A 24,164-nucleotide genomic window follows, 5' to 3' on the forward strand; every position below is an offset into this window, starting at 1 on the left:
TTGCCATGAGGATTATGCTTTTAAAGATATAGTCAAGTTTGACACTGACTTGGACAGGATCATGTAATAGTGACTTTCCATTTCTGAATTTTGTAACTTTCTCTTGTACTTTAAGCTTGTTTTACTGCCTTCCAACGTCTTCTCTGACAGCTAGATGGCTCAGAGGATGGAGTCAGGAAGACAAGAGTTCAAATTTGACCTCAAACAATTACTAGCTGTGTGACCTGGAGCAAGTTACTTAATCCTATTTTGCCTCAGTTTCCTCATCTGTAAAATGAGCTGAAGAAGGAAATAAGAAGCCAAGTTGGTGTCTTTGCCAAGAAAACCCCAAATGAGTCGTGAAGAGTAGATGGACATGATTGAACAACAACAACAACATCCTTTCTAAAGTAATAGCACAAATGGGTACCGTGCTTCAGGAGTGAGATGTTTCTATTGCAAAAAGTCATTCCATATTGTAGCAATGGGCTTTCTGAGAGTTGCTATAAACGAATCCAAATGGCTTAGTTTATGTTTTTGTTGCCTAGGTATTATCCCCCCTTGCATTGTCAAATGTTTAGAGTCTCTCTCGGAAGAGAAGGGCACATTTTCTTGGCCATTCAAGAAGTCTCTAGGCTTGCTTGTGTAAATACCTTGCTGGGCACTGGTGTGTGTTTACCGAGCTTTTGTTCTGCTAATGTTTCCATCTGTTAGTGTAATTAACTTTTGTTGGGGCTTCAGAATGAATGATAATTGTTTGAGTTTTGATAAAAGGGTTAAAATTTATCTTTAACTGACACTTATAAGTTGTTGGGTTTTTTCATATCCTCCATGAAGGCATTACTTATTTTTCAGTATTATTTGGACACAATTTGATTTAAAGAATTAAAGCAACATAAGAAGGTGGCTCAGCTGATAGAGGACTGGAGACAGGAGGTCCTGGGTTCAAATAAACCCTCAGACATTCCCTAGTTGTGTGACCCTGGACAAGTCACTTAACCCCAATTGTCCAGCCCTTATCACTCTTCTGGCTCAGAACCGAGAGGTAGTATTTATTCTAAGATGGAAAGTAAAGGTTTCTTTTTTTTAAGTTAAGATTTTTCTTCCCTCCTCTACATTTGCATTAAAATAGTTTTCCAAGGAAATCTCTTCATATAACTTTCCACTCCCTTTACTGCTATGTGGCTCATTGGCTAGAGCTTCAGGCTGGAAGCCAGGAAGACCTGAGTTCAAATGGGTCTTCATACACTTAGCAGTATGATGCTGAGCAAGTCATTTAACTTCTATGTGTCTCACTTTCCTCATCTTTAAAATGGGGATAACAATAACACTTACCTTTTAGGATTGTCATAGAGATAATTATAAAGCACTTTTAGCACAAGAGCTGGGTCATAGTAGGCACAAAATATATGTCAGCTATTATTATTATTCATTTTAATTCTTACTTTTGTAATTCTTAGTAAAATAGGAACTAAATTCTTTGATTCTTCATCCTTTGAGGGCTATTTCCATTCTCTGATAAGAAAGGGTATTTTCCACATGGAACAAAACATGCCGTCTGTCCTACCTATTTACAGGAGGATCACAAATTTATGGCTTAAAGGGACCTTTGTTGTTCTTGCAGTTCTGTCATTCAGTCATGAGCAACTCTTTGTAACCCAACAGACCATAAAGTACATGGTGTTTTCTTGGCAAAGATATTAGAGTGATTTGCCATTTCCTTTTCTAATGGGTTAAGGGAAATAAGTGACTTGCCCAGGGTCACTCAGCTAGTAAGTGTCTGAGGTTGGACTGAACTCAGGTCTTCCTGACTGCAAGTCTGGCACTCTATTCAATAAGTCACCCAGCTACCTCTTTGAAGGGACCTTAGAGGTCAACTAATCCAGCTCCTGAATTTCACAAATAAGGGCCAGAATGGTTAAGTGACTATATATAATATACAATGGATGGTGCAGGGGACAAGTGGTAAAAGTAACTTCATACTCTTTGCCTCAGTTTCCTCATCTGTAAAATGAGCTAGAGAAGCAAATGGCAAACCACTGTAGTATCCTTGCCAAGAAAACCTCAAATGGGCTTACAACGAGTTAAGACACAATTGAAACAACTCAATAACAACAAAATGAACTGAAGGAAGAAAATGGCAAACCACTGTAATAACTTTGCCAAGAAAACTCTAAATGGGGCCACGAAGAGTCAGAAACGACTAAAAAATGACTGAACAGCAATGATCTGATTTAATGTGTTGATGTTTATGTATTTCTTTTTTGACTAAGACAAGTGAGTGTTTCCAAGTAAATACATGATCTGCAAGGATCCTTATGTTCAGTTTGGTAGCCTCTGTTTCTGTGTGGGTTGACACTACTCTATTGTGCTGTATTATTCAAGCAAGAAGAGTCAGGCATCATTTGTTAGCTTTATGAGAAACTCAGTTCCATGTTAAATTATGAGAGAGAGAGATGGCCAACCTATGACTGCAATGCTTTGAAATGTTTTAGTTTCACATGTGACCTCTAAAATAAATCAAGAAAGCAATTCTCCATTTTTGTTTTTGTGGGATGTCGTGGTTTAAAGTTGTGTCACATGCTTTTAAATATTTAAAATAAAACTAAAAGCTAGAGATATGGAAGGGCTACCGCAGTTAAACATTTTCACAGCAGCACATTTTATATGCTATTTCAATGGCTCCTTGTAACAACCATGGGAGGTCAGGGCTGCATCCATTATCATCCCCATTTTGCCAACAAGAGTATTAGAGAGAGCGTGTGACTTGCCCATGGTCAAGGTAGAAGGTCAGAGGTAGGATGTGAACATAGGTATTTCACTTATATTGCCCCCTTAACCAGAACTGTTTTAGTAGACTTTGTTGTTCCATCAGTTCAGTTGTGTCCAACACTTCCTGACCCCATTTGAGGTTTTCTTGGCAGAGATACTGGAGTGGTTTGCCATTTCTTCCTCTTAGCCATTTGACAGGTGAGAAACTAAAGCAAATAGGACTTCCTTACAGTCCTTATTGGCACAGCCAATAAATGTCAGAGCTGGTAAGATTCCCGATTCCAAGCCCAGTGCTTCTTCTCCGCTGCACCACCTAGTTACCCCTTGTACTAGACTATTTTAGGAAAAGTAGGAATCAGACCTGCAAAGGCTACAAATATTGACAGCTACATAGTATCTTTATAAATATAGCCATATTTGATTTTATACGACTATTGAAACCCAAACACACTTGTTTCTATCTGTTAGACAGCACTTATTGTATTGGTTCAGGAAACAACTAGTGAGGAAATTCAGATTGCCATTGACTACAGCTGCCAGTCTTACAGAATTCTCCAACGCCATAAGAGGTTAAGCTTAATCTCCATTATATGCCATGTTGCCTCTCATCAATGTGTGTAGGTATATACAGGGCATCTCAAAAGTTCAAAAGCTCAAAATTTTAAAATTTCAATAGATTTAAACTACATTAATTTAATACATATTGATGTGACACATATAAAACCCAGTGGAATTGCATGTCAGCTACAGGAAAGGGCGGGAAAGAGCATGAATCTTGTAACCATGGGGAAAATATTCTAAATTATTTAATTAAATAAAATTTTTCATAAAAAGAAATTTTAAAATGACAGCAATAAAAAAAACCTAGTTCCATCAGTTAGAAAAAAATACATATTGATGACTATCCTTAGTGTTTTCAAGTGTTGATATTGGATTTGATACAAACAGGATCCTGCTATAGTCCTGTGCATCTGTTCAGTAAGAAAGTCCGACTCAAGACCAGACATTGTAGAAGGCAAATGTGTATGTCTATGAAAAAGACCTGCCCTTCAATGTCTCTTTCTGTTGTCATTATTTAGCACTTCAGTCATGACTGATTCTTCCCGAACCCATCAGGGTTTTCTTGGCAAAGATATAGAATGGTTTGCCATTTCCTTCTCCAGCTCATTTTATAGATGAGGAAACAACCAGTGTGAAGTGACTGGCCCAGGATCAGACTGCTAATAAGTGTCTAAGGTCAGATTTGAACTCAGGAAGATGAGTCTTCCTGACTCCAAGCCTGCCACTCTATCAATTTTCCCTCCTTGCAGACCTCAACAACTCTAGATTTGAATTTTATTTACATTAGTATTGGTTTAAAGAGAGTGGCATAGTTGATTGGTGCTAGTTTGCTCTAAGAAAGATATAGATGAATCCTGCAATTGAGAGGTTTTTAAGATAATGGCTAGATTTTAGGTGAATATATGTCTGAGAATATATTATGTATGTGTACCTATATGGGCACTTATACATATGAGCATATAAACAGAAAGAAAGTCAGGAAGACCACTGGTACCACATAGCTGAAGTGTGACCCTGGGCACCACATCTCTCCCACTCCAGTCCATCCACCATTCAGCTGTCAAACTGATTTTCCTAAAGTGAACATCTAATTATTCAAACCTTTCCTCCTCATTTAATAAATTCCAGTGGCTCTCTATTACCTCCAAGATAAACTACATATAATTCTCTATTCAGGGCTCTTCATAACCATCCCCCCTAAATTTCCAGTTTTCTTATACATTTATCTCCTCTTCATGTACTCTTGGATTCAGTGAACTCTGACTCCCACCTTCACTATGACAAGCATTCCATGCCTTTTCCCCAATGCCATGGTTTTCTCTCCATCCATTGATGTCCCTAGTTTCTTTCAAATTTCATCTACAATCCCAACTCCTGCAAGAAGCCTTTCCCCGGCCTAGAGACGGGAGGTCCTAGGTTCAAATCTGTCCTCAGCCACTTCCTAGCTGTGTGACCCTGGGCAAGTCACTTGACCCCCATTGCCTAGCCCTTACCACTCTTCTGCCTTGGAGCCAATACACAGTATTGACTCTAAGACGGAAGGTAAGGGTTTAAAAAAAAAAAAAGAAGAAGCCTTTCCCCTAGGGGGTTGCTGGGTGGCTCAGTGGATTGAGAGTCAGGCCTAAGGATGGGAGGTCCTAGGTTCAAATCTGGTCTGACACTTTCCAGCTGTGTGACCCTGGGCAAGTCACTTAACCCCCCATTGCCTAGCCCTTACCAGTCTTCTGCCTTGGAGCCAATACACAGTACTGATTCTAAGATGGAAGGTGAGGGTTTAAAAAAGGAGCCTTTCCCCTGAAATTATTTCCACTTTATACCATATGTGTATATCATCTTTGTACAGTTATCTCCTCCCTTAAACTGTGAACTCCTTGAGAAGAGAAACTCTTTCATTTGCCTTTTCTTGTCCACTCAGTGCTTACTATGTACCAGGCATTGTGCTAAAGATATAAAGGAATGGCAAAAACTGTCTCTCCTTTCCATTTGAGTAAACATTCTAATAGGTGATCTGTACCAATGTTATCTCGACCACAAATGCTTGTTGACCAGCATAGATCACGGCCCTATTTGTAACATAGTTTAGCACTTCCACAACTTAACAGAGCAATAAAGCTCAACACAGAAATATAGGAGAAATCCATTTCACACCATACAAATTCAGATGAAATAATTTCTTCCTGAATATTACCAGGATATTCAATCCAGCCAAAAGTCAAATACTATTCCAGCACAAATTAGGAGTTTCTTTCATTTTGAAATCCTTCAAGATTAATTCATATTTACTAAAAGGGTTGCTTTTCCTTGTACTTATAACAGTATGTATCACTGTCAAAAAGCTCTTAGTGTCTGGTCACATGATCAATACTTAAGGCAGTCCCCTTTTTTTCAAACAGAAAAACTGTCTAAAGAGACTATAATACATATCCAAATCCTTTTTGTGTATAGCAGAATAACCAAAAGAGAGATTACTTCTATTGAAAGAACAAAGAAGCAAACAAAATAAAGATTAGAAATTAACATTAATCAATAATGACCTGGACCAAAAGAAACAATTATGCATCATCTCCCTGCCTAGTTACAAGTAAGTGCATACAATTGGAGTTTGATTCCTCCTTCCTTCTTCCAAAGAGAAAAGAACTCCAGAAACTAGTCACAGGTATGGTATCATTTAAGTCCATCACCCTTACCACAAATATTAATAGCTACAGTACATTAGCTTAATCTTGATTTAATGAATCAAACTTTCCATTGTACTTAAAAACAATAGTGCCCTCAAGCAAAAGTATGAATGACAAATATTACAGCCTAAGTCACAATGCCAGAAAAACATCAGAAAACTACATGTTATTGTTTTTTTAAGAGAATAAAATTTGTTAATGCAGAAATGAAATGTCCACAATGATTTTACATGATGTCACTGACAAGACACAAAATAAATAACATCATGGTTTGAAAAAGAATTAAGATGGAATTTGGGAAGCTAAGTAGCACAGTGGATGCCTGGCTTGAAGTCAGGCAAACTCACTTTCCTGAGTTCAAATTTGGTTTCAGACACTTCTAGCTGTGTGTGACCCTGGACAAGTAACTTCACAATATTTGCCTCAGATCCTCATCTGTAAGACGAGCTGGAGAAGGAAATGGCAAACTGCCCCAGTATTTCTGCCAAGAAAACCCCAAATGGGGTCATGAAGAATTAGACACTACTTAAATGACTTAACAAAAACAAAAAAGATAGAATTCACACCCAATTCTTTTATACTGTATTTGTAAAATAATTCTTTGTGAGACAACTTGGTGTAAAGAATAGAGAGATGGCCTTGAGTCAAGGAGTCTAGAATTTAAGTTTTGCCTCCAACATCTATTTATTGTAGGACCATTGGAAATTCATTTAATCCTTCAGTGCCTCAACCAACTTTCAAAGACGTCTAAATGTCAGAACAGTTGATATGCTTTAGAATGCCAGTGAAGCGACAGACCTGATTTTATTAAAAACAAGAAAATAGTTGTCTTTAACAATAATATTATATTCAAGGACTGTTTATTTTGAAATTGGTTTAAGGTAACTGAACATAAATTTGGATATTTTACCTTTGTAGTTCTGACTTCCTTATCTCTAAAAGAAGCATGTTGGATCACCAAGTTTCCTGCCAACTCTAACATGTCTATCCATAGGGACATTTTCAATATATACACCCAAGCTCTAGAATAGTGGTTATCAAACTTTTTGATCTCAGGATCTCTTACATTCTTAAAAATTGGGGACCATTCAAGATTCTTTTTTTTTTAATACTTATCTTCTGCCTTAGAATGGATATTAAGTATCTTATCTGTTCCAAGGCAGAAGAGACTAGGGCTAGGCAATTGGGGTTAAGTTACTTGTACAAGGGCACCATTTTAGATTCTTAAATATACATTTTGATAATTACTGCATTAAAAATAAAACTGATGATGTTTAATCCTTAGCTATTAATTCTCCTAAAAATAAACCCATTACATAGTAAAATAAACATTTTAAAAACTATTTTCTAAGACAAAATAAAAATCTATGAGAGAAGTGGCATTGTTTTTACATAATTTTGCAAATCTATGAATAGTTGCTTTCTCTCATCGACTTCTATGCTCAATCTATTGTGATGTCATTTAAGTTAAAATATATAAGAAAATCCTGTCTAAGGAGAAGTAGCAGGAAAACATGGTAGTATTTTAATAGTCAAATAACATATCAGTATTATTATGAAAATAATCTTGACCTTGAAGATCAAATATTTTAGGGATCCTCAAGAGTCCATGGATTACACTTTAAAAACACATTTTTCTTTAAAGGTTATTTTATGAATATGTTCTGGTTTTATATCATTTTCATTTCTGAAAAAAACTATCCCCCTCTTGACTAAAAAAATCACTCCTTATAGCAAATAATAAAAAATGACAAGAAGAAAAAGCAGTTGAGGAAGTCTATTACATTAACAATGTCTGATGATGACATCTCCAATATTCCATATTCGTAGTGTCCCATTTTGATATAGAAAGAAAGGAGGTGAGAGGATCACAGATTTTCAGCTAGAAAGGATCTTAGAGGTCATTGAGCTAAACTTCCTCCTTTCATACACAAGGAAACTGAGCCCAGTCCTTACCCCTTTTCAGCCTTGGAATCAATACTTATTATGAATTCTAAGACAGAAGGTAAAGGTTTAAAAAAAATGAGCCACTATGGGTGGGGGTGGGAGTGGGGACACAGACTTTCAAACAACACCTACCAATTCCAGAAAACTATAATTGCTTACTAATGAAGTGCCAAGAAGCTCACACCACCATTATAGCAGACACTGCCACTGTTCCTTTACATCATTCTTAACAGTCAGGCAGTGACTCATGCCAGAGGAGACATCACTGCTCTCTGAAGTCATAATAATTATATAAATAGCTACAAGTAACCTAGCTTGCATTTACCAAAATAGGGATGTTGGCCACATTTGTTTTAACACTTTGACATCTTTACCCAAAAAATGTCATCATTTGGGCATTTGACAATTACTTTTAAGAAATCATTTCTTATTGAAAGGCAAGAACACTAAAACACTATTGGTAAAGCTAGGAATTGATCCAACCATTCTGAATATCAATTCAGAATTTTGAAAGAAAAACAGCTCATTATTTGCATTTTTTGGTTCAAAGATTCCACTATAGGACATATGTCAAAAGGGGGCAAAGATATAAATACTTATTTCGCTCAGGGAGGGGTAGTATCTCTGGTATGGAGGGCCTGTCATGCCCTCCTTGGGCAGCTCTCTAGCCTCTGACCCTCACCTGACACCCAGCTCTCACTTGGGGCTCCCAGTAGCTGCTAGCATGCGGCAGTGACCACACCCTGGGCAACGGCTTCGACAAGCCGGCTAAACCTTGTGAGGGTAGCCATCGGGTAGTCAACCCCTGGTGAACCAGGGCCTTGCTCACCCAGCATGTGAAGACTGCGGCAGAACAAGCGGAAGAAACTAATAAGAAGGTTCAACAGCTGAGATGGCGACGCAGCAAAGCACTGTGGAGTGCTTAGGGCATATTGGAGCACAAAAGACAACACGGCCATCCAATGCAGCTGAGGAAGTCTCCAGGTGTAACGACTTTTCGTGCCATTGGACCCAGGCTTCCAACGCCGAGAGAGTGGGACTGTCTCTGTGCATCGACTTTTCCACTTAAATCTTCACGCACAAGTGTCTTTGTGCACAAAACCGCACAAAGACAATAGTCATCCTCGGTTACCAAGAGACAACTACTATATATACCCTCATAAAGTTTTTTTTTTTGTAGCAAAGAAATGGAAACAAAATGGTGGTCCATCAATTATGGAGTAGCTAAATAAACTATCCTACATGAGTACAATGAATTGTTACTATCCTTTAAGAAATATGAATATGAGGAATTCAGAGAAACATGGGAAGTCTGTATGAAATGATTCAGAGTAAAATAAGAAGAACCAAAAGAAAAATATGACTGTAAGAATGCCAGTGAAAATTTGCTGTAAGGAAGTGAATACTGGCTAGTGGAATAAAATCAATTGACAGGCATTTATGAAATATCTATTGTGTCCTATGCATTTTGTGAGGGTGCTGAGAATATAAAGAGAAAAAATGAAGTCTTCAAAGAGCAGAGAAGAGGCAGGGGAAAGTAGAATGGAAGACCATAGAATTGAGAGTGTAAAAGCACTACCATTTATTTTTGACCACTGCTACACCAAAAATCCTTAAGGATTTGGTCATGGCTCGAAACTATCATAAAAATGGCAATCTGATTAATAATTCTGAATAATTTTTGTCTTTTAACTTCAGCTGTAGAAAAAAAGGAAAAGAAAAAAATTCAGCAAAATATTTTCTGATTAGATAAAACTTTAATTTGCATTTTTGGAGGAAGTCAAGGTTTGGATTCATTCCATCAGTATATGTGAAATATTAGTTCACCAGTTCCTAAAGTGTTTGCCTCCTTTGGGAATATGTGCATTCTTTAAAAAAATGTGTTGAGAGGAAAGAACAATACAAGTAAAACTACAAGCACAGTCCTGGGTAGCATTTGAAAAGACAGACTTGTTAAAGCACCAGACTTTACTGTGTCTATTCACACCCACCAAGGGTTTCTAGGAAAATTAACAATTCCTAGAAGAGTCAAAACAAAAGAAGTAGTTAAGTCTCATTTGCACATTCTCCAAAATTCATTCCTACTTAATCCAGAAGCCCTCTAGTTTAAGTCACATGCTGAAGATTAAAGACATTTTCCTTTTGAAAACAGAAGACTAACTTTACACTTTATTTTCATACAATTTTGAGTAAGCAAATGATTCTAAAATAATTGCTATATTTCAAACAAGTAGTGGAAGTTTATTATAAAGCATTGTCAAAATTAAATTATAAAATACCCAACCTTTTAAAAATGGATTTAGTTAAAGCATTATTAAATTTTTCATAGGATGATAAATCTGGAGGTTTCAAAGACCATCTAGTTTAATCCCTCCCTTTTCTTTTACAGATGAGCAAACTAAGGCCCAAGAAGCTGAAATGATGCCAAAGTCACAGAAGGAATAAACATCAGTCGGGGGGAGGATTTGAAACCAGGATAAAATCTCTGACTATAAAGTCAATGCTTTTTCCATTGTATATTGTACTATAAATCTTATGTCAAGCAAGGTCCCAGGTAGAACATACCACCCAGAAGGCAAGGGATGCTCTGGAGGGGAGAAAGAAGAGACAGAGATGGAGAGATGGAGAGAAAGAGAGGCAGAGCCAGTCAGAGACAGAAAGACAGGGACAGAGCCTGAGAATTCTGAAAGTTATGACTCTAGGAGCTAGGTGGCTCAGTGGATAGAGAGATGGGCCTGTAGACAGGAGAGTCCTGTGTTCAAATAAATATAGCTTCAGACAAATCCTACCTGTGTGATCCTAGGCAAGTCATTTAACCATAATTGCCCTGCCTTTACCAATCTTCTGCTTTAGAACTGATACTTAGTTTTGATTGTAGGACAGAAGTTAAGGAAAAAAGAGTTAAGTGGACTCAGTGATTCATTATTATCTAGATGTGTTTGTCATTCAGTGTTGGGGTACCACTCAGCACCTTAATATTTCCTGATATTTTATGTCACATGGTCAAGTCACACCCTATCTACTTGTACTTGAAAAATGTCCCAAATGCCCACCTGGACAAACCTCTTTTGCTGATCTGAACCTTTCCAAATTGCCACATAAAAAAGCTGTCCCACCTGAAACCATTTGCTGACCTTCAGTGATCAGTGCATCAATATGTTGCTAACTTGATAGACTTTTTAATAAACTCCTTTTAATTCTGTCTTGAGTTTTGCCTCCTTAATCACGGTAAGACGTCAGACAAATTATTTACCTTTCAACAAGAGAGACTGAAACAGACAAAAATAGAAAACAAGATAGACACAGAGTCAAATGTATGAATTTTCCAATGTGGTAGAAGGACACAATAAAGAGGCTTTTATGTTTCTTTATTAATTTCTTAGACTTCTCCTAACATACTAATAGAGACAAGATACTACAGGAAGAACATTTTCCTGAGTTGGGATCTGGGCTGTAGCCTAGCACCAACTATAAAGCCTCGGCTAGGTCCCCAGTAGTGCAAATAAGGATTGCAGGTAAAAAGTAGCATTATTCAAATTCCCAACACATATTTCCATTGGGCTAGAACCAATGACCATATTTCACATTATTATATGCCTCAAAAAAGTGCCAGTTCCAATACAATGGTCCACTTCAAAAGAGTCATTATTTGTGCTCATCTGAGCCTAGCAGAATCTGATTAGCCCTAGGCAAATCAACACCTCTCAGGCCCTCAGTCATTTGTAAAGAGGAGGGGACCAGTCTATTCTAGATAGATAGGACTGTGACTTTTACTGTTGGACCCTACATCATAGCCCTTATATATATGTAGTTCTTTTTTTTTTTTACAAGACCTGGAATTTCATGCCTCTATGTAGCTCCTGGTGAAGAAATTCCCTCAACCAATTCTGATTGCTATCTGCTCAGCAATTTAGAGTGTTAGATATTAGTTTGGCAGCACTGAGATTTTAAGTGACTTGCCTAAGGTCACATAGCTAGTGAGTAATATATATGTATATGTTGAATATATGATATGCATATATCATGACTAATATAGCTAGTGTGTGATATATTAAATATATAATATACACAAATATATAGTATAAATAATAGTGTGTTATAAATGCATGCATATATATACAAAATATACAATATGTGTTCAGATGCATAATACAAATATGATAAATACACACAAATAATATGCATGTTACAAATAACATATATACAGTTACATGTGCTATAAACACATAATATACAAAATATTAAATGAATCCTATTTTTGCACAAATTATGGTTAATATAAATAATAACTATTATTCCTTCACTGACATCTAACATTTAGATCTAACACCATATCATGGAGGTAACTGGAAAAAAGTTCCTACTAAGTCAAAAATGCTTTGAAAACGTGCCCTATAATGGACTTCATAGTCTATCCACAGGAATGACCTAGCAAAAATCCATAATGGCTCACTACCATAAAACTGACCCCTGGGGGTTAGTTTCTTGGGCCAGTCATTCACAGAAAAAGAAAAACAAAGAAAAAACTCTTTAAGTGTGGAAGGGTTGAGGTCCATTCATATTGGCTAAGGCAATTTTATTTAAAGAAGATAATAAAATCACATATCCTTGAATTACTGAGGTATAACTATTGTTACTACAATTTATTATAGTATTATTATTTTCCTTAATCTTAGTAGTTAGAAAATGTTTATCAGTAGTAATACATTGTATTGACATCCAAAAGAATGTATTCATAGAAAAAGTGTTGGCAAGTTAATTCAATGAGACTTTGAGTAATTTTTCTTCATTAATTTTAAGAGGGTCAATAGTCACAAAATCTTCTCATTATTTCAGATCAGTGAATCTGGAAATATCTCAAAAAAGGGTTCTTTTTAAAAGCACTAAGCTATTCATCACAGATATCATCAGAAACAAATGTTAAAAAAAAAAGTAATAATTGTGGGTTATCTATATGAGCATATTCTAGAGAAGAGGCTTCCAAATGATCACATATCTGTTTTAGGGGAAAAAAACTATATTAGTGAAGAACTCTGATATGTGCATATTTATTTATTTATAAAGTATATTAATATATCACTAGGCTAATAATTATGTAGGTTATAAAACACATCCAAAATAGCATTTTAAAACAATGAACTAAAAAAAAAGAAATAATGTACTGTTGAAAGGAAAATTCTTTCTTTGGGGCTTTTATCTTAATGAGGCAAAACTCAAGACAAAGAAAATTTGGAGTTTATTAATAATAGATCAAGGTGGTGCCATGTGATGGGCCTTTTACTGAGGATCCTCAAGGTTTCTAAGTGGGCCAGCTTTTTTATAAGACAATTCAGACAGGTCCACATCAGAAAGAGGTTGGGCCAGGGAAGGAACCTCTCAATTTCCACACTGGTAGGGGCATGTGAATTGACTAGCAACAAATCTCAAGGAATATGGAGCTAGGTTTCCCCTAACACTAACTGACCAGCAGGGTTGGGAACTGAATCAACAGAGCTTTCAATAACTTGATACTCGAATTAGTAGGGGAGAGTAACACAGTGAGATCTACACTGTAGGAAAATACCATTAGTACTGGATGAAGGATGGATTGGAGAAGGAAAAGTCAAAAAGCAGGGAGAATAATTCGGATGCTATTTAAATAATGGAAATAGTCTAAGTAAGAGGTGATGATGGGGACTTGAACTAGGAGGACAGTGCTCCGTGAGGAGAGGGAAGTGGTCATTTGCAAGATGCTGTGGGAGTAGAAAAGACAAGGTTTGACAAATGACTAGATATGTGGGGTGGGTTAAAGTAAGGATCAAGTGTGTCACTAGGTGAGAATCTGGCTGACTAAAAGGTTAGTGGTACCCTTGCCAGTTCAAAACAAAAGTACATTTGGGGGAAAACATAATGTAATGAGATTTGAGATGCTGATAGCATGCAACCCACTAACGCCTCACTGTTGTCCCAACCAAAACCAAAAGGGGTAGCAGCAGGACTCTTACTCACTTATTTAACTTGGATTTCATGCTGCAAACACCAGTGGATGAGCCAGGTATACTGAGGGAGGAGTGGAAATTTTCTCAATGTCAGGCAGCTACTGCTTTAGATATGTGCCCAAAGATTAGGCAACAGCTGGCCTCAGGGATCTGACAAGGAATAGGAAGTTGGGAACTTATACAGAACAGAAGTGAGCAGAGTAGGGACAGGTTAGGAGATAAAGAGTGCTTACCCAATTACCCAAAGTCGCACTGAATTAACTTGCCAGCACTTTTTCCTTAAATTCATTCTTTTGGATTTCAGGACAGTGTATATTACTGCTGATAAACATTTTCTAGCTACTAAGATTAAGGAAAATAATAATAATACTATGATAAATTATAATAACTATAGCCATACCTCATTACTGGTTATCCTAAGGAAAGTAGAAAGTGATCCTTCTCACTTTCCCCTTGGATTAGACCTCTATTAGGGTGAGTCCCCACTTGGGTCACCATGTTCTAGAGCTAATCATCATTATTGGTAATATAGGGTACACAGTCATTGTGAGCTAGAATTGGCTTGGAGATGCAGCAAAAAGGTAAAGTTTTCCTTACTGGATACTAATGACAACATTGGAACATTCTGTCCAAAGGTTTTCATGACATTCTGCCTAAAATTTCCTTTCAGATCACTTGGAATAACCTGTCTACAACACTATCTTATCCTTGTTCTCAGATGGAGAATTTACATTTCTTTTCTCTCTTATATCCATATCTTTTGCTCAGTCCCAAAGGAAAGTGATTGTGTTGCTTTTTAGTTGTACAAAGTCAGAGCAGAACAAGGATGGGTAAAGAAACCAGGAATGCAGAGAGGAAATGTGGTGGCCCAACAGGAAATAGAAGGAAAGGAGCATACAATAAGAGGGAGGAGAGATGATCAGAGAAAAAGAAAAGCAGATATATATTACAGAGGAAAAACAAAATGAAGGCATTCATCTCCTGGGCACATTTTACTTGTTATTGAAAAGGTTTTAAGAAACTCTTCTGAAATAGCACATCCCCACATCAAGAAAGAGAAACAAGAGAAATCTTGACATTGGGTAGGGTGAAAGCTATGAGAGAATTAAAGAAATGGGTGGGAGGAAGAAGTTAAGAGTAAAATTTAAAAGGTTCCCAATTTGTTAAAGATACAAAAATGCTCTCTCTGTAACTTTTATCCAGATTCATAATTCAAAATACTCAGGGAAAAAAACAAACCTCCACTACTTCAATTCCTTTCTTACTAAAATGCTAATGTCTACATATCAGATTAATCCAAAAGCAACAGATTGCAAAGCCAGAAGGGGGAAAATATTAAGCACCCCATTCACCAAGAATTAAGAAGGGAAAAAAAGGATAAGCAAAAAGATATCAGAAAAAATAATCTTGCTAGTTTTTCAACCTGACTATTAAGGAAAGCTGCTCTTATAGACTTAAGTCCTAAAAGGTTCAGAATGATGAGCAGTTTGATGCCAGGCTTTAACTAGTGAACTCACTCTTTTGCCTCGATTCCCTTTGGAAAGTAAGCATAAAGAGCCCAGTGAGTTTGAAATGGGATATAATTATCTCAAGGACTCTCAACAGTGTTTTTGCCTATGATAGAATTTGAAAGCTAGGAGGGACCTTAGAGACTAGACCCATTTAGTCTATTTGTTTTAGAGATGGAGAAAATGAAGCCCAAAGAGGAGGAAAAAATGACTTGACAAATATATACAGCAAATTGCTGAAAGTCAAGACTAAAATTCAAGACTACTGATCCCGCCTCTGGTGTTCTTTTCCTTATATCACACTTCTAAATTTCTATCTGGCAAGAAAATGATTTTTCTTTAAAACTGTCACCAACTAATCCTACCATTTTTCAAAGTTGGAATATCAATTTTTTTAATTTTCCAAGGTTCTACTTTCTTTTCCTTTTCTTACCTATAAGACCAAAATTATTTCCTTCATTCTTCTCTACTAGGTGTCTAATCCAGAGTCTGGAAAAAAAATTCTCACAAACCAAAGAACTGGTGGGTTTTTTCATCAGCATACAAGCCAGTTGGCACTGTTCCCAATCCCTTTCCTGGCACTCATAACATTATAAGAATCAATGCACATATTATTCTAACAACCTCTCTCCCCTTCAGTAGAATATAAGTCTTTTGAGGGGAAGGAGCATTTTTATTTATTTGGGTTTTTTGCCTTTGAATCCTTGGACTAGGCACAAAATAGGCACTTAATATATAGTTCGGGGGTGAGTTAAATTGGATGCCATACTTAGGAGTTATTGTTCATATTTCAAAGATCCTCCTCTGCCCCATAGTCAGAGTACTAGACTACCCTTTTTTGGTAAGAGGAACTTCAACACTTGAACTATACATTTATTCACATATGTAGGAATAGACTCAGATATACATGTGATTAAAGGTATAGGAAAAAGAAATCATGAAAACAGAATGTTAAGACTAGGACTTCAACTTGCACTTTTAGAAATATCCTTCAGAATTATGTTCCAACCAGAATGGTGGCCTCAGACAGTTCCTTTCTGGGTGACCCGGGGCAAGTCACTTGACCCCCATTGCCTGGCCCTTACTATTCTTCTGCCTTGGAACCAAAAGGCAGTATTGATTCTGAGATGAAAAGTAGGGTTTAAAAGAAAACCAGAATGGCTACATTTAAGGGTGCTCATTTTTGCAAACAATAAAATCAGTTGTAGACTGTGCTCCACTTAATGATATTAACATTCTGAGCTGACACACAATTTGCATGTTATATGCATTAGAACATCTGTGATTGGGAAGAGACAAAATTTCCCCCAGACGAAATAATTGAAAGTTGGGCAGTATGTTTACCAAGGAGTTTAACAGTTATTTCCTCTGTAGACTATCACCATAGGCTTTTGTCAAATGCTGCACTGACTGAAATAAAACCTATTTAAAAGCTTTAGAATCCTAAATAACCACATTAGCTTCAGAAAGAGGGAGGTCACATGTGTATCAGAATTGTGGTCCAGTGGCCATCTCAACAAGTCCAAGGAGGGAGCTGAATAGTGTTAGAAGAGCAGCATTTCTGAAGCTCATCAATTTGTAATATCTACATGGGAATTTGATCTGATTCAATTCCATTAATAATCATAGCTAACATGAATATAGCATTTACTATGTGCCAGGGACTGTGCTAAGTGCTTTACTTTATAAGCTTATTTGACCTTCAAAATAACCCTGGAGGGTAGGTGTTGTTATTATCCCCATTTTATAAATTAATAAAGTGGGGCAAACAAACTTGCACAGGGTCACACAGTCGGTAAGCATCCAAGTCTGGATTTGAACTCAGATCTTCCTCAACTCCAGGCCTGACATTCTATCCACTTTATCTCCCAGGTACTACCCCTTTGGAAAAGGCCACAATTGGGTGATTCAGTGGATTGAGAGCTAGACCCAGAGATGGTAAATTCTTCATTCAAATCTGACCTCAGACATTTCTTATCTATGTGATCCTGGGCAAGTCACTTAATCCCCACTGCTTAGCCCCTACCAGCATTCTGCCTTGGAACCAATGCTCAATATTGATTCCAAGACACAAGGTAGAGGTTTAAAAAAAAAAAAAGACCACAGAGTTCTCGGTCAACTCTTCAAAGCCTCAATTCCTGAGAATTCTCTGTTGACTAAATATAAGACACTCCAGTAAAGTTTGAGATGTGATCAGAAACTTCAAATTTAGCCAGACCCACAGGTCTGCCAAACACCAACTTCAACCCTCAGGAAGCTAAAGACAGGAAGTGGTAAGTGCTGAGCATTCAGTCACAATCTGACCTCTCAGATTGGAGTTTTTCTGAGTTGGTTTCCTGGGGAGATCTCCTAGGATAATTGTCAACATGGACCGAACCCTGAGGAAAGCCTTGTTCATCTTGGTCTTGATTTTGCCAAGGGTTTTTGCTATAATCAGGCTAACCTCAGGAATGTAGCATGCCCTGTAGCCAATGAAAAATGTTTGTCAATAGCTCCATACTAAGGATGGACTAAAAAGTCAGTGAGGTCAGTTTCTTACAACTGTCTGGCACTGCATGAGCATATCCTGTTTTGTGACCCAATGAAAAGAAGTGACAATAGAAATTTTCTGAGATCTTTGGCATTGTCCCTAGTTAAGAAAGCATAAAGAAATAGTGGAGGGCCTGGAGCAGAGGGAAAAGTATCTGGCAATCTTTATCAAGGAAGATCAGGCCTAGGTGGGAATTGTGAAACCTGTCTTCCGAGAAAGGTGCAAGGGAACAGGGAATCTATGCAAGAGCAGCAGCTTCCAAAGAAAGTAACATGTTTTCTTTCAACATGCCAAGAAAGGAACTCCAGGCAAAGAGGCTGTATTTCTCTAGGCTTAATTATTGCTAAAGCAAGTTATGCAAAATAGTGCTCAGTTGTCTGATGGTCATGACTAACATGGTCTAGTTCTGCCCTGCCTCAACAACAGAATTGTATAAGGAAGGTCAGACAGCAGGTGGCCTTTTCTCCTAAAACCAAGAATGCAGATGTTATCTTCCAGACAAGTCCATTCCTTTCTTCTCAATCCCAAACTAGACTGAAGACAGGAAACCCCTAGGCCTTTCTGACCTTGCTTACTGGGCACCTGTGTCACACAGGAGGGGGGGAGGGAGGGGGGACAAACCTTTCAGTTGGAATAAGGGACAGTGCTTAGTGTTTTGGTAGTATGGTTTGTCAGAAAGAAAGTAAAAAGAAGGGATAAACTGCAGAAACCTTAAAGGATGTAGAATCCCATCAGACCTAGGAAGTACAAAAGCTATTAATGACTAAACTTGGGTAAACTAAGTTAGCAGAAAGGGTAAGTGGTCATAGTTTTCCACTAATTATGTGACCTTGGATAAGTCTTCTAATCTCTTTAGGTCTCAAATTCTTCCTCTGTAAAATGGAAGAATCAGATTTAATAATCTCTAAATTTCCTTCCAGCCTTAAAACTACATGAGACTCAGTTTTCCCGGTTTTTTAGCGGGGGTTGGAGGGGGGTGGAAATAGGATAAGTTCAAGGAAGGGGGAAAGGATAAGCAAAGATAGAGAGGGAGATCTCCCAGCCATGTGCCCCTCAGGAGCTGAACCTGAACATCTTGAGAGAGGTAGGAAGAGAGGAAGGAAAGAAGGAAGTAACCTGGAGGGGGGGAGGGGATAACTATTATGAATCATTTTTTTTACTTGGAACCATAGAAAGGTTTGCTTTTGGAAGTATGAAGTGCCACTTAAAGAAATCTGAACTCTGATTCCTGGGGTGTGTAGGATTTTAAAGGGCTAGCTTTGTTTGTTTGTTTGTTTGGAGACTCAAAAAATATGCTAAAATGTTTGCCTTGAGGATAGCTAAATGTGCATCAGAAACAGGAATCCCCTTCTTTCAAGTAAGAAATTAGTAAAGGCTAGGATGGAGAGAAAGAAAAGTGACAAAGAGTGACCTCGTCCAAATGAAGATCCGGGAAAAGGGGCCACAGAACGTCGCCACCTGGCCCCCTCCACAAACCACAAAATAGGCAGATACCACTTTCTGACACGTGTTACACATTCTTTCTGACTAGCTCATTGAAGAGGCAGCTGCAATAGTTTTAATCTCTACGTAATGAAGCGTTCCATGTCCCAACAAGAGGAAAAAAAACAATAGCAAAAAAAAAAAGACTAGCACCCCACTCCCGCCCACCTCCCCGCAGGAAACTACTGTCACCAACGGAAAAGAGAATCGTAGTCCACGAAAGTCTGAGACCCTCAGAACAGAAAAGAGCCCTGAAGAGAGGTAAAGAGTCAGGAGTCCATCACACTGGGCACACACAGCTGCATTCCACTGGGGCAGAGTCGCGGGAACAAACTTTCTAAACATGAAAATCTCCCATCGACACCACGCCCCACCCTGGGAGATGTGAGATGAAGTTCTTAAAAGAGCAAATTGAAGTGGCTGGACCCAAATTCTCAGAGGAACCTCTTTCTCAGGACCAAAATCGAGTAATGAGGGAATGAAATTTATCTTCCCCCATCCTCACCACCCTTTAATGTGTCTGCTGACCCCGATTTCAAAAAAAAAAAAACAACGGGGGGAGGGAGAAAAGCCATCCCTCAGTGGCTCAGATCCCGTACCTACCCCGCCAACCCACCAGCCAAGCTCTCCCTGCCCATTCCCAGAGCAGGAGCACTCTCGGCTGTCCCTGGTTCACCTGCAGTAGACTAGGCAATCCATGTGGTTGATCTCATGGTCCGAACGGTGGCGGCTGTAGTCCTCCCAAAGGTCCTTGATGGCAGTGACGGCCAGGATGAAGAGCACGGGCGCCAGGGCCAGCTCCGGCTGAAAGGCGTTCAAGACCGGCACAAAGTTAAACAGAGCGATCAAGACGAAGTACACGTTGGCCAGGCGGTGAAACTGCTCGAAGAGGTTCTTGGGCAGGAAGGAGAGCACGGTATACTTGGTGGTCTTCAGGCGGTTGTCAGCCAAGTACTGGGAACTTCCCTGCCTCCGCCGCCACGGATGCGAAGTCCCCTTCACAACCACCTCGGGCTCCCCACCCCCCGGGGGCGGCAGCAGGTTGGAGCGCACGGTCCTGGTCTTACTCTCCCTCCTTCGCCGGCGCCGCTGCTGCCTGTGTCTCCTTGGTTCCTCCTGCCCCTGGGCCCCTTCTTCTCCTGAGACTGTTTCTTTCCTTTTCTCCCCTCCGTCTCTCTCCATGGTCTCTAAAGCCTCCCCGGTTCGCTGCCACAAGACACCCCGCTTCAGCCCCAACCAGGGATGAGCTAAATGGTCCGGCGGGTACTTGCTCCAACTTCTCAGGCCGAAGTACAGGCGAGAGGCTCCCTAGCAGTTACTCCCTCTCTCCTCCGCCTCTCTTTTTCTCCCCCCTCCAGATCTGGGTGTGTACGTCCCGTACTCTCCCAACTCCAGCCTCCTAAGAGATCTTCATCACTCTTTTAACTCGGGGCTCCCAGCCCTTGGGAAGAGAGGGGTGGAAACGCCTCGCTCTGGGGGAGTAGAGCTCCACGAGTCCTCCTCCTTCCACCCTCACTCCCCCCGCCCCAGCAGTTCCTGTACTCTATTACAATCCCTCCTTCGTCCGCGGCTGCCACCTCCGCCCACACCACCCGGAGTTCAGACAGATCTCTTTTCGCCTGAAACTTTTTCTTCCTTCTTTCTTAAATTCGGGTGACTGACTGCAGCCCCTGTAACTGCGGCTGCCACGGCTGCTGAAGGCGGGATTGAATGACTGTCCCGTTGTCTCTCCATAAGCAAGGGAGTCATACAAAGTAACCCTTGTACTACTGTACGTCACTTACCAACTCCTGGCTCTCGTTTCCGTTCTACCGCTAAAAACTCGGGCAGTAGCCCATTAGCCCCATTAAGTCAACATACACTGAGGAGACTCCCCGCCTCCATCCCTAACTTACACCCCATTTCCCGCCCCCACGGTGGAATAAAAACGTCCTTCCTACCCACCACTTCTACCAAGGCGTGGGCTCAGACGGAGAAAAGGAAACTTTAGGAAGATTCCGTTTCGGTGTTGTTGGTTTTTTTTGTTTTGTTTTATTTTGTTTTGTTTTTTGAAGCGTTGGTTAACTGACATCCTGGACGTCCAAAATGTTTGGATGGCACTGAGATGAGAAAGTGGAAACAGCGACAAAATATGCCTCTACCTAAGTTGATGCAGTTTATGAAATCCAGTCATTCTATCTTTTGAATGGCTCTCTGGAAAACTTCGAAGATTGAATCAGTTCATTACAACAGAAAAGGGATGCAAATTAATACTCGTTTTATTACACTTATTTGCCTGAGAAATCTCAGCTGATTGTCAACCAGGTATTGAGGAAGTCTGATTCCCTTGGCGATGATACCCTCCAGTTTTCCACCACCAACTTTGTCCTTGTGTCTTCCTGCAGTTTCCAGGGTTCCAGATGTATTGTAACTACGTAACTAAGTAGCACTTTCTCCAGGAGTTTCCTCACTCTCCTTTCTCTAATATGGAATTAAATTATCCTGAGGAAAGCATAGGGAGTGGGGCATGTGTGTGTGTGCAAGTGTAGCTAGTTAGGTAGGTGTGTTTTAGAGATGAAAGAACCAACACCTGAAGTAGTCCAGTAGCCAAAATACCTTTTGGTTGCCAGAAAGGAAGGTGTTTCCCCCCACCCATGGTTCCAAGATTGATCCTGATTGACAGATTACTGAAGTGCCGAACCTCCGTTTCTCTTCTATTTCCTTCCCCACCCAGTAAATCCCATGGTTTATTAAAAATAAATAAGAAAGAAAGAAAAAGTCACTGAAGTCAAAGAAGGTGTCACTGGCTGGGTTTCTAATCTGATTCAGGATACGTGGTTGTAGATGGGCTGTAAAGAGATTTCTTAAAGTAGGTAAGGTGAATTTTGGAGATGGAAGAGCATGGTGATTAAATTCGGGTCAAAGGACCATCTCTACATTCAATTATATAAATTATATAATTTCAATTCAATTATATAAATTCAATTATATATAATGCAATTATATAAATCTTTAAGTATCTGTTGGGAGATTAGGAGGCTGAAGAAACAAAGGTGGGATTTAGAGCATTAGGGTCACCATTTATTGTTTGACATATTTCTTTTTTTTTCTTTTTTCTGTAAACCCTTACTTTCTGTCTTAGAATTGATATTCAGTTCTAAGGGAGAACAGCTATAAATGCTAGGCTTTGGGGGATAAGTGACTTGTCCTGGGTCACACAACTAGAAAGTGTCTGAGGGCAAATTTGAACCTAGGACCTCCCATCTCAAGGCCTGGAACTCTGGCTAGCTGCCCCTTGTTTCATATTTTTCTTTTTTTAATTTAAATTTTAAATTTCTTTTTTCATTTTTTTATTGTCATGCAAAACCCACTTCTATATTGGTCATTATAAAACCCCAAAATAAAGCACAAGATACACTGAAGTGAAAGATAGTTCTTTCTCTGGAGATGGATAGCATCATAAGTCCCAGATAATGGCATTGTGGAAAGCCAAGTTTTCACAGATAATCATGGTCCAATAGTGCTGTTATTGTGTACAATGTGCTCCTAGTTCTGCTTATTTCACTACATCTGTTCCTGCAGGTCTTTAGCTTTTTCTGAAATCATCCTGCTTATTTCTTACAGCCCAAAAAAAATAAGTATTCTATTACCAACATGTACCACAGTTTGTTTGGCTATTCCCCAATTGATGGACATCCCCTCAATTTCCAGTTCTTTACCACCACAAAAAGAATAGCTATAAATATTTTTGAACAAGTAGGTCCTCTCCCCTTTTTTATTATCTCATTGAGATATAGACCCAGTAGTGGTATTACCGGATCAAAGGATCTGCACAATTTTATAGCCCTTTAGGTATAGTTCCAAATTGTTCTCCAGAATGGTAGGATCAGTTCACAACTCCACCAACAATGCACTAGTGTCCCAATTTCGACACATCCCCTCCAATATTTACTACTTTACTGCCATATTTGCCAATCTAATAGGTTTCAGCATTTTATTAAATTGAATATCTCTAAGAGTGATAATTAGATGTTTTGATAACAAGGACTGCTTTTGACTAAATTCTTCTTTAGACCTTCATTCAGTGAGTTCTCTTTTTTCTCACCAAGATTATTCAGTAGGTACACTACAGATGTGCCCAGAGGCCTCTAAGTACTGAAGTCTCCCCAGGGCTAATAAAAGTTAAATGGTTATCCTGGGTTCCTCTCTTGCTGGACTGGAGGACTTTCCCTTTTATAGCTTCAGGAACCCTGGCTTCAGAAACCTGGGAAGCAGATTTACAACCATCTCTTATGTCTCCCTCCTCTCTGCTCCAGAAGTAGGAGCTTAAACCCACAAGAGCCAGGACTAGAAAGAATATTGCAGAAAAACAATCAAGAATATCCCAATTCTTTTTTCTGCCCTTAATGAAATACAACAGATAATATTTAACAAATGTTTAGTAAGTATCCACTTATTACTTGAAAAGCAACACATTCTTATAAACCTTAAAATACTAAGATAAATTTCAATTTTTAAAACATAAATCACAAGATTAAGAATAACTTGTTAATAAAATAAATAAGCCCATTTTCTTTTAAAACTGTCATGTTTTCAAATTCTTGTATAATACCATAGGTTTTTTATTCAGTATTTACTTAGTAGAGTTTAATCTATTCCCCTTTCTAAATAGTGACTCTTCCCCCCCCCCCCAACCACTTCCTGTGAAAGACTCAGAATAATTAAGGTAAGAAAAAACTCAGAAAAGTAC

The 24,164-nt window shown here is 38.7% G+C and overlaps 1 protein-coding gene across 1 annotated transcript in view; it reads right to left on the reverse strand.

The window, feature by feature from the left end:
• ATP10A (ATPase phospholipid transporting 10A (putative)) overlaps positions 1-21,278 on the reverse strand; it is a 291,546-nt gene extending 270,268 nt beyond the window's left edge. The window contains exon 1 of the mRNA XM_056808517.1: positions 20,112-21,278. Within this exon, the coding sequence (XP_056664495.1) occupies positions 20,112-20,617 (506 nt within the window). The 5' untranslated portion in view covers positions 20,618-21,278. The remainder of the gene's footprint in view (positions 1-20,111) is intronic.
• Between the last annotated feature and the right edge of the window lie 2,886 nt (positions 21,279-24,164).

This window comes from Monodelphis domestica, chromosome 8, assembly GCF_027887165.1.
Source record: "Monodelphis domestica isolate mMonDom1 chromosome 8, mMonDom1.pri, whole genome shotgun sequence".
NCBI classification, from domain to species: Eukaryota; Metazoa; Chordata; class Mammalia; order Didelphimorphia; family Didelphidae; genus Monodelphis; species Monodelphis domestica.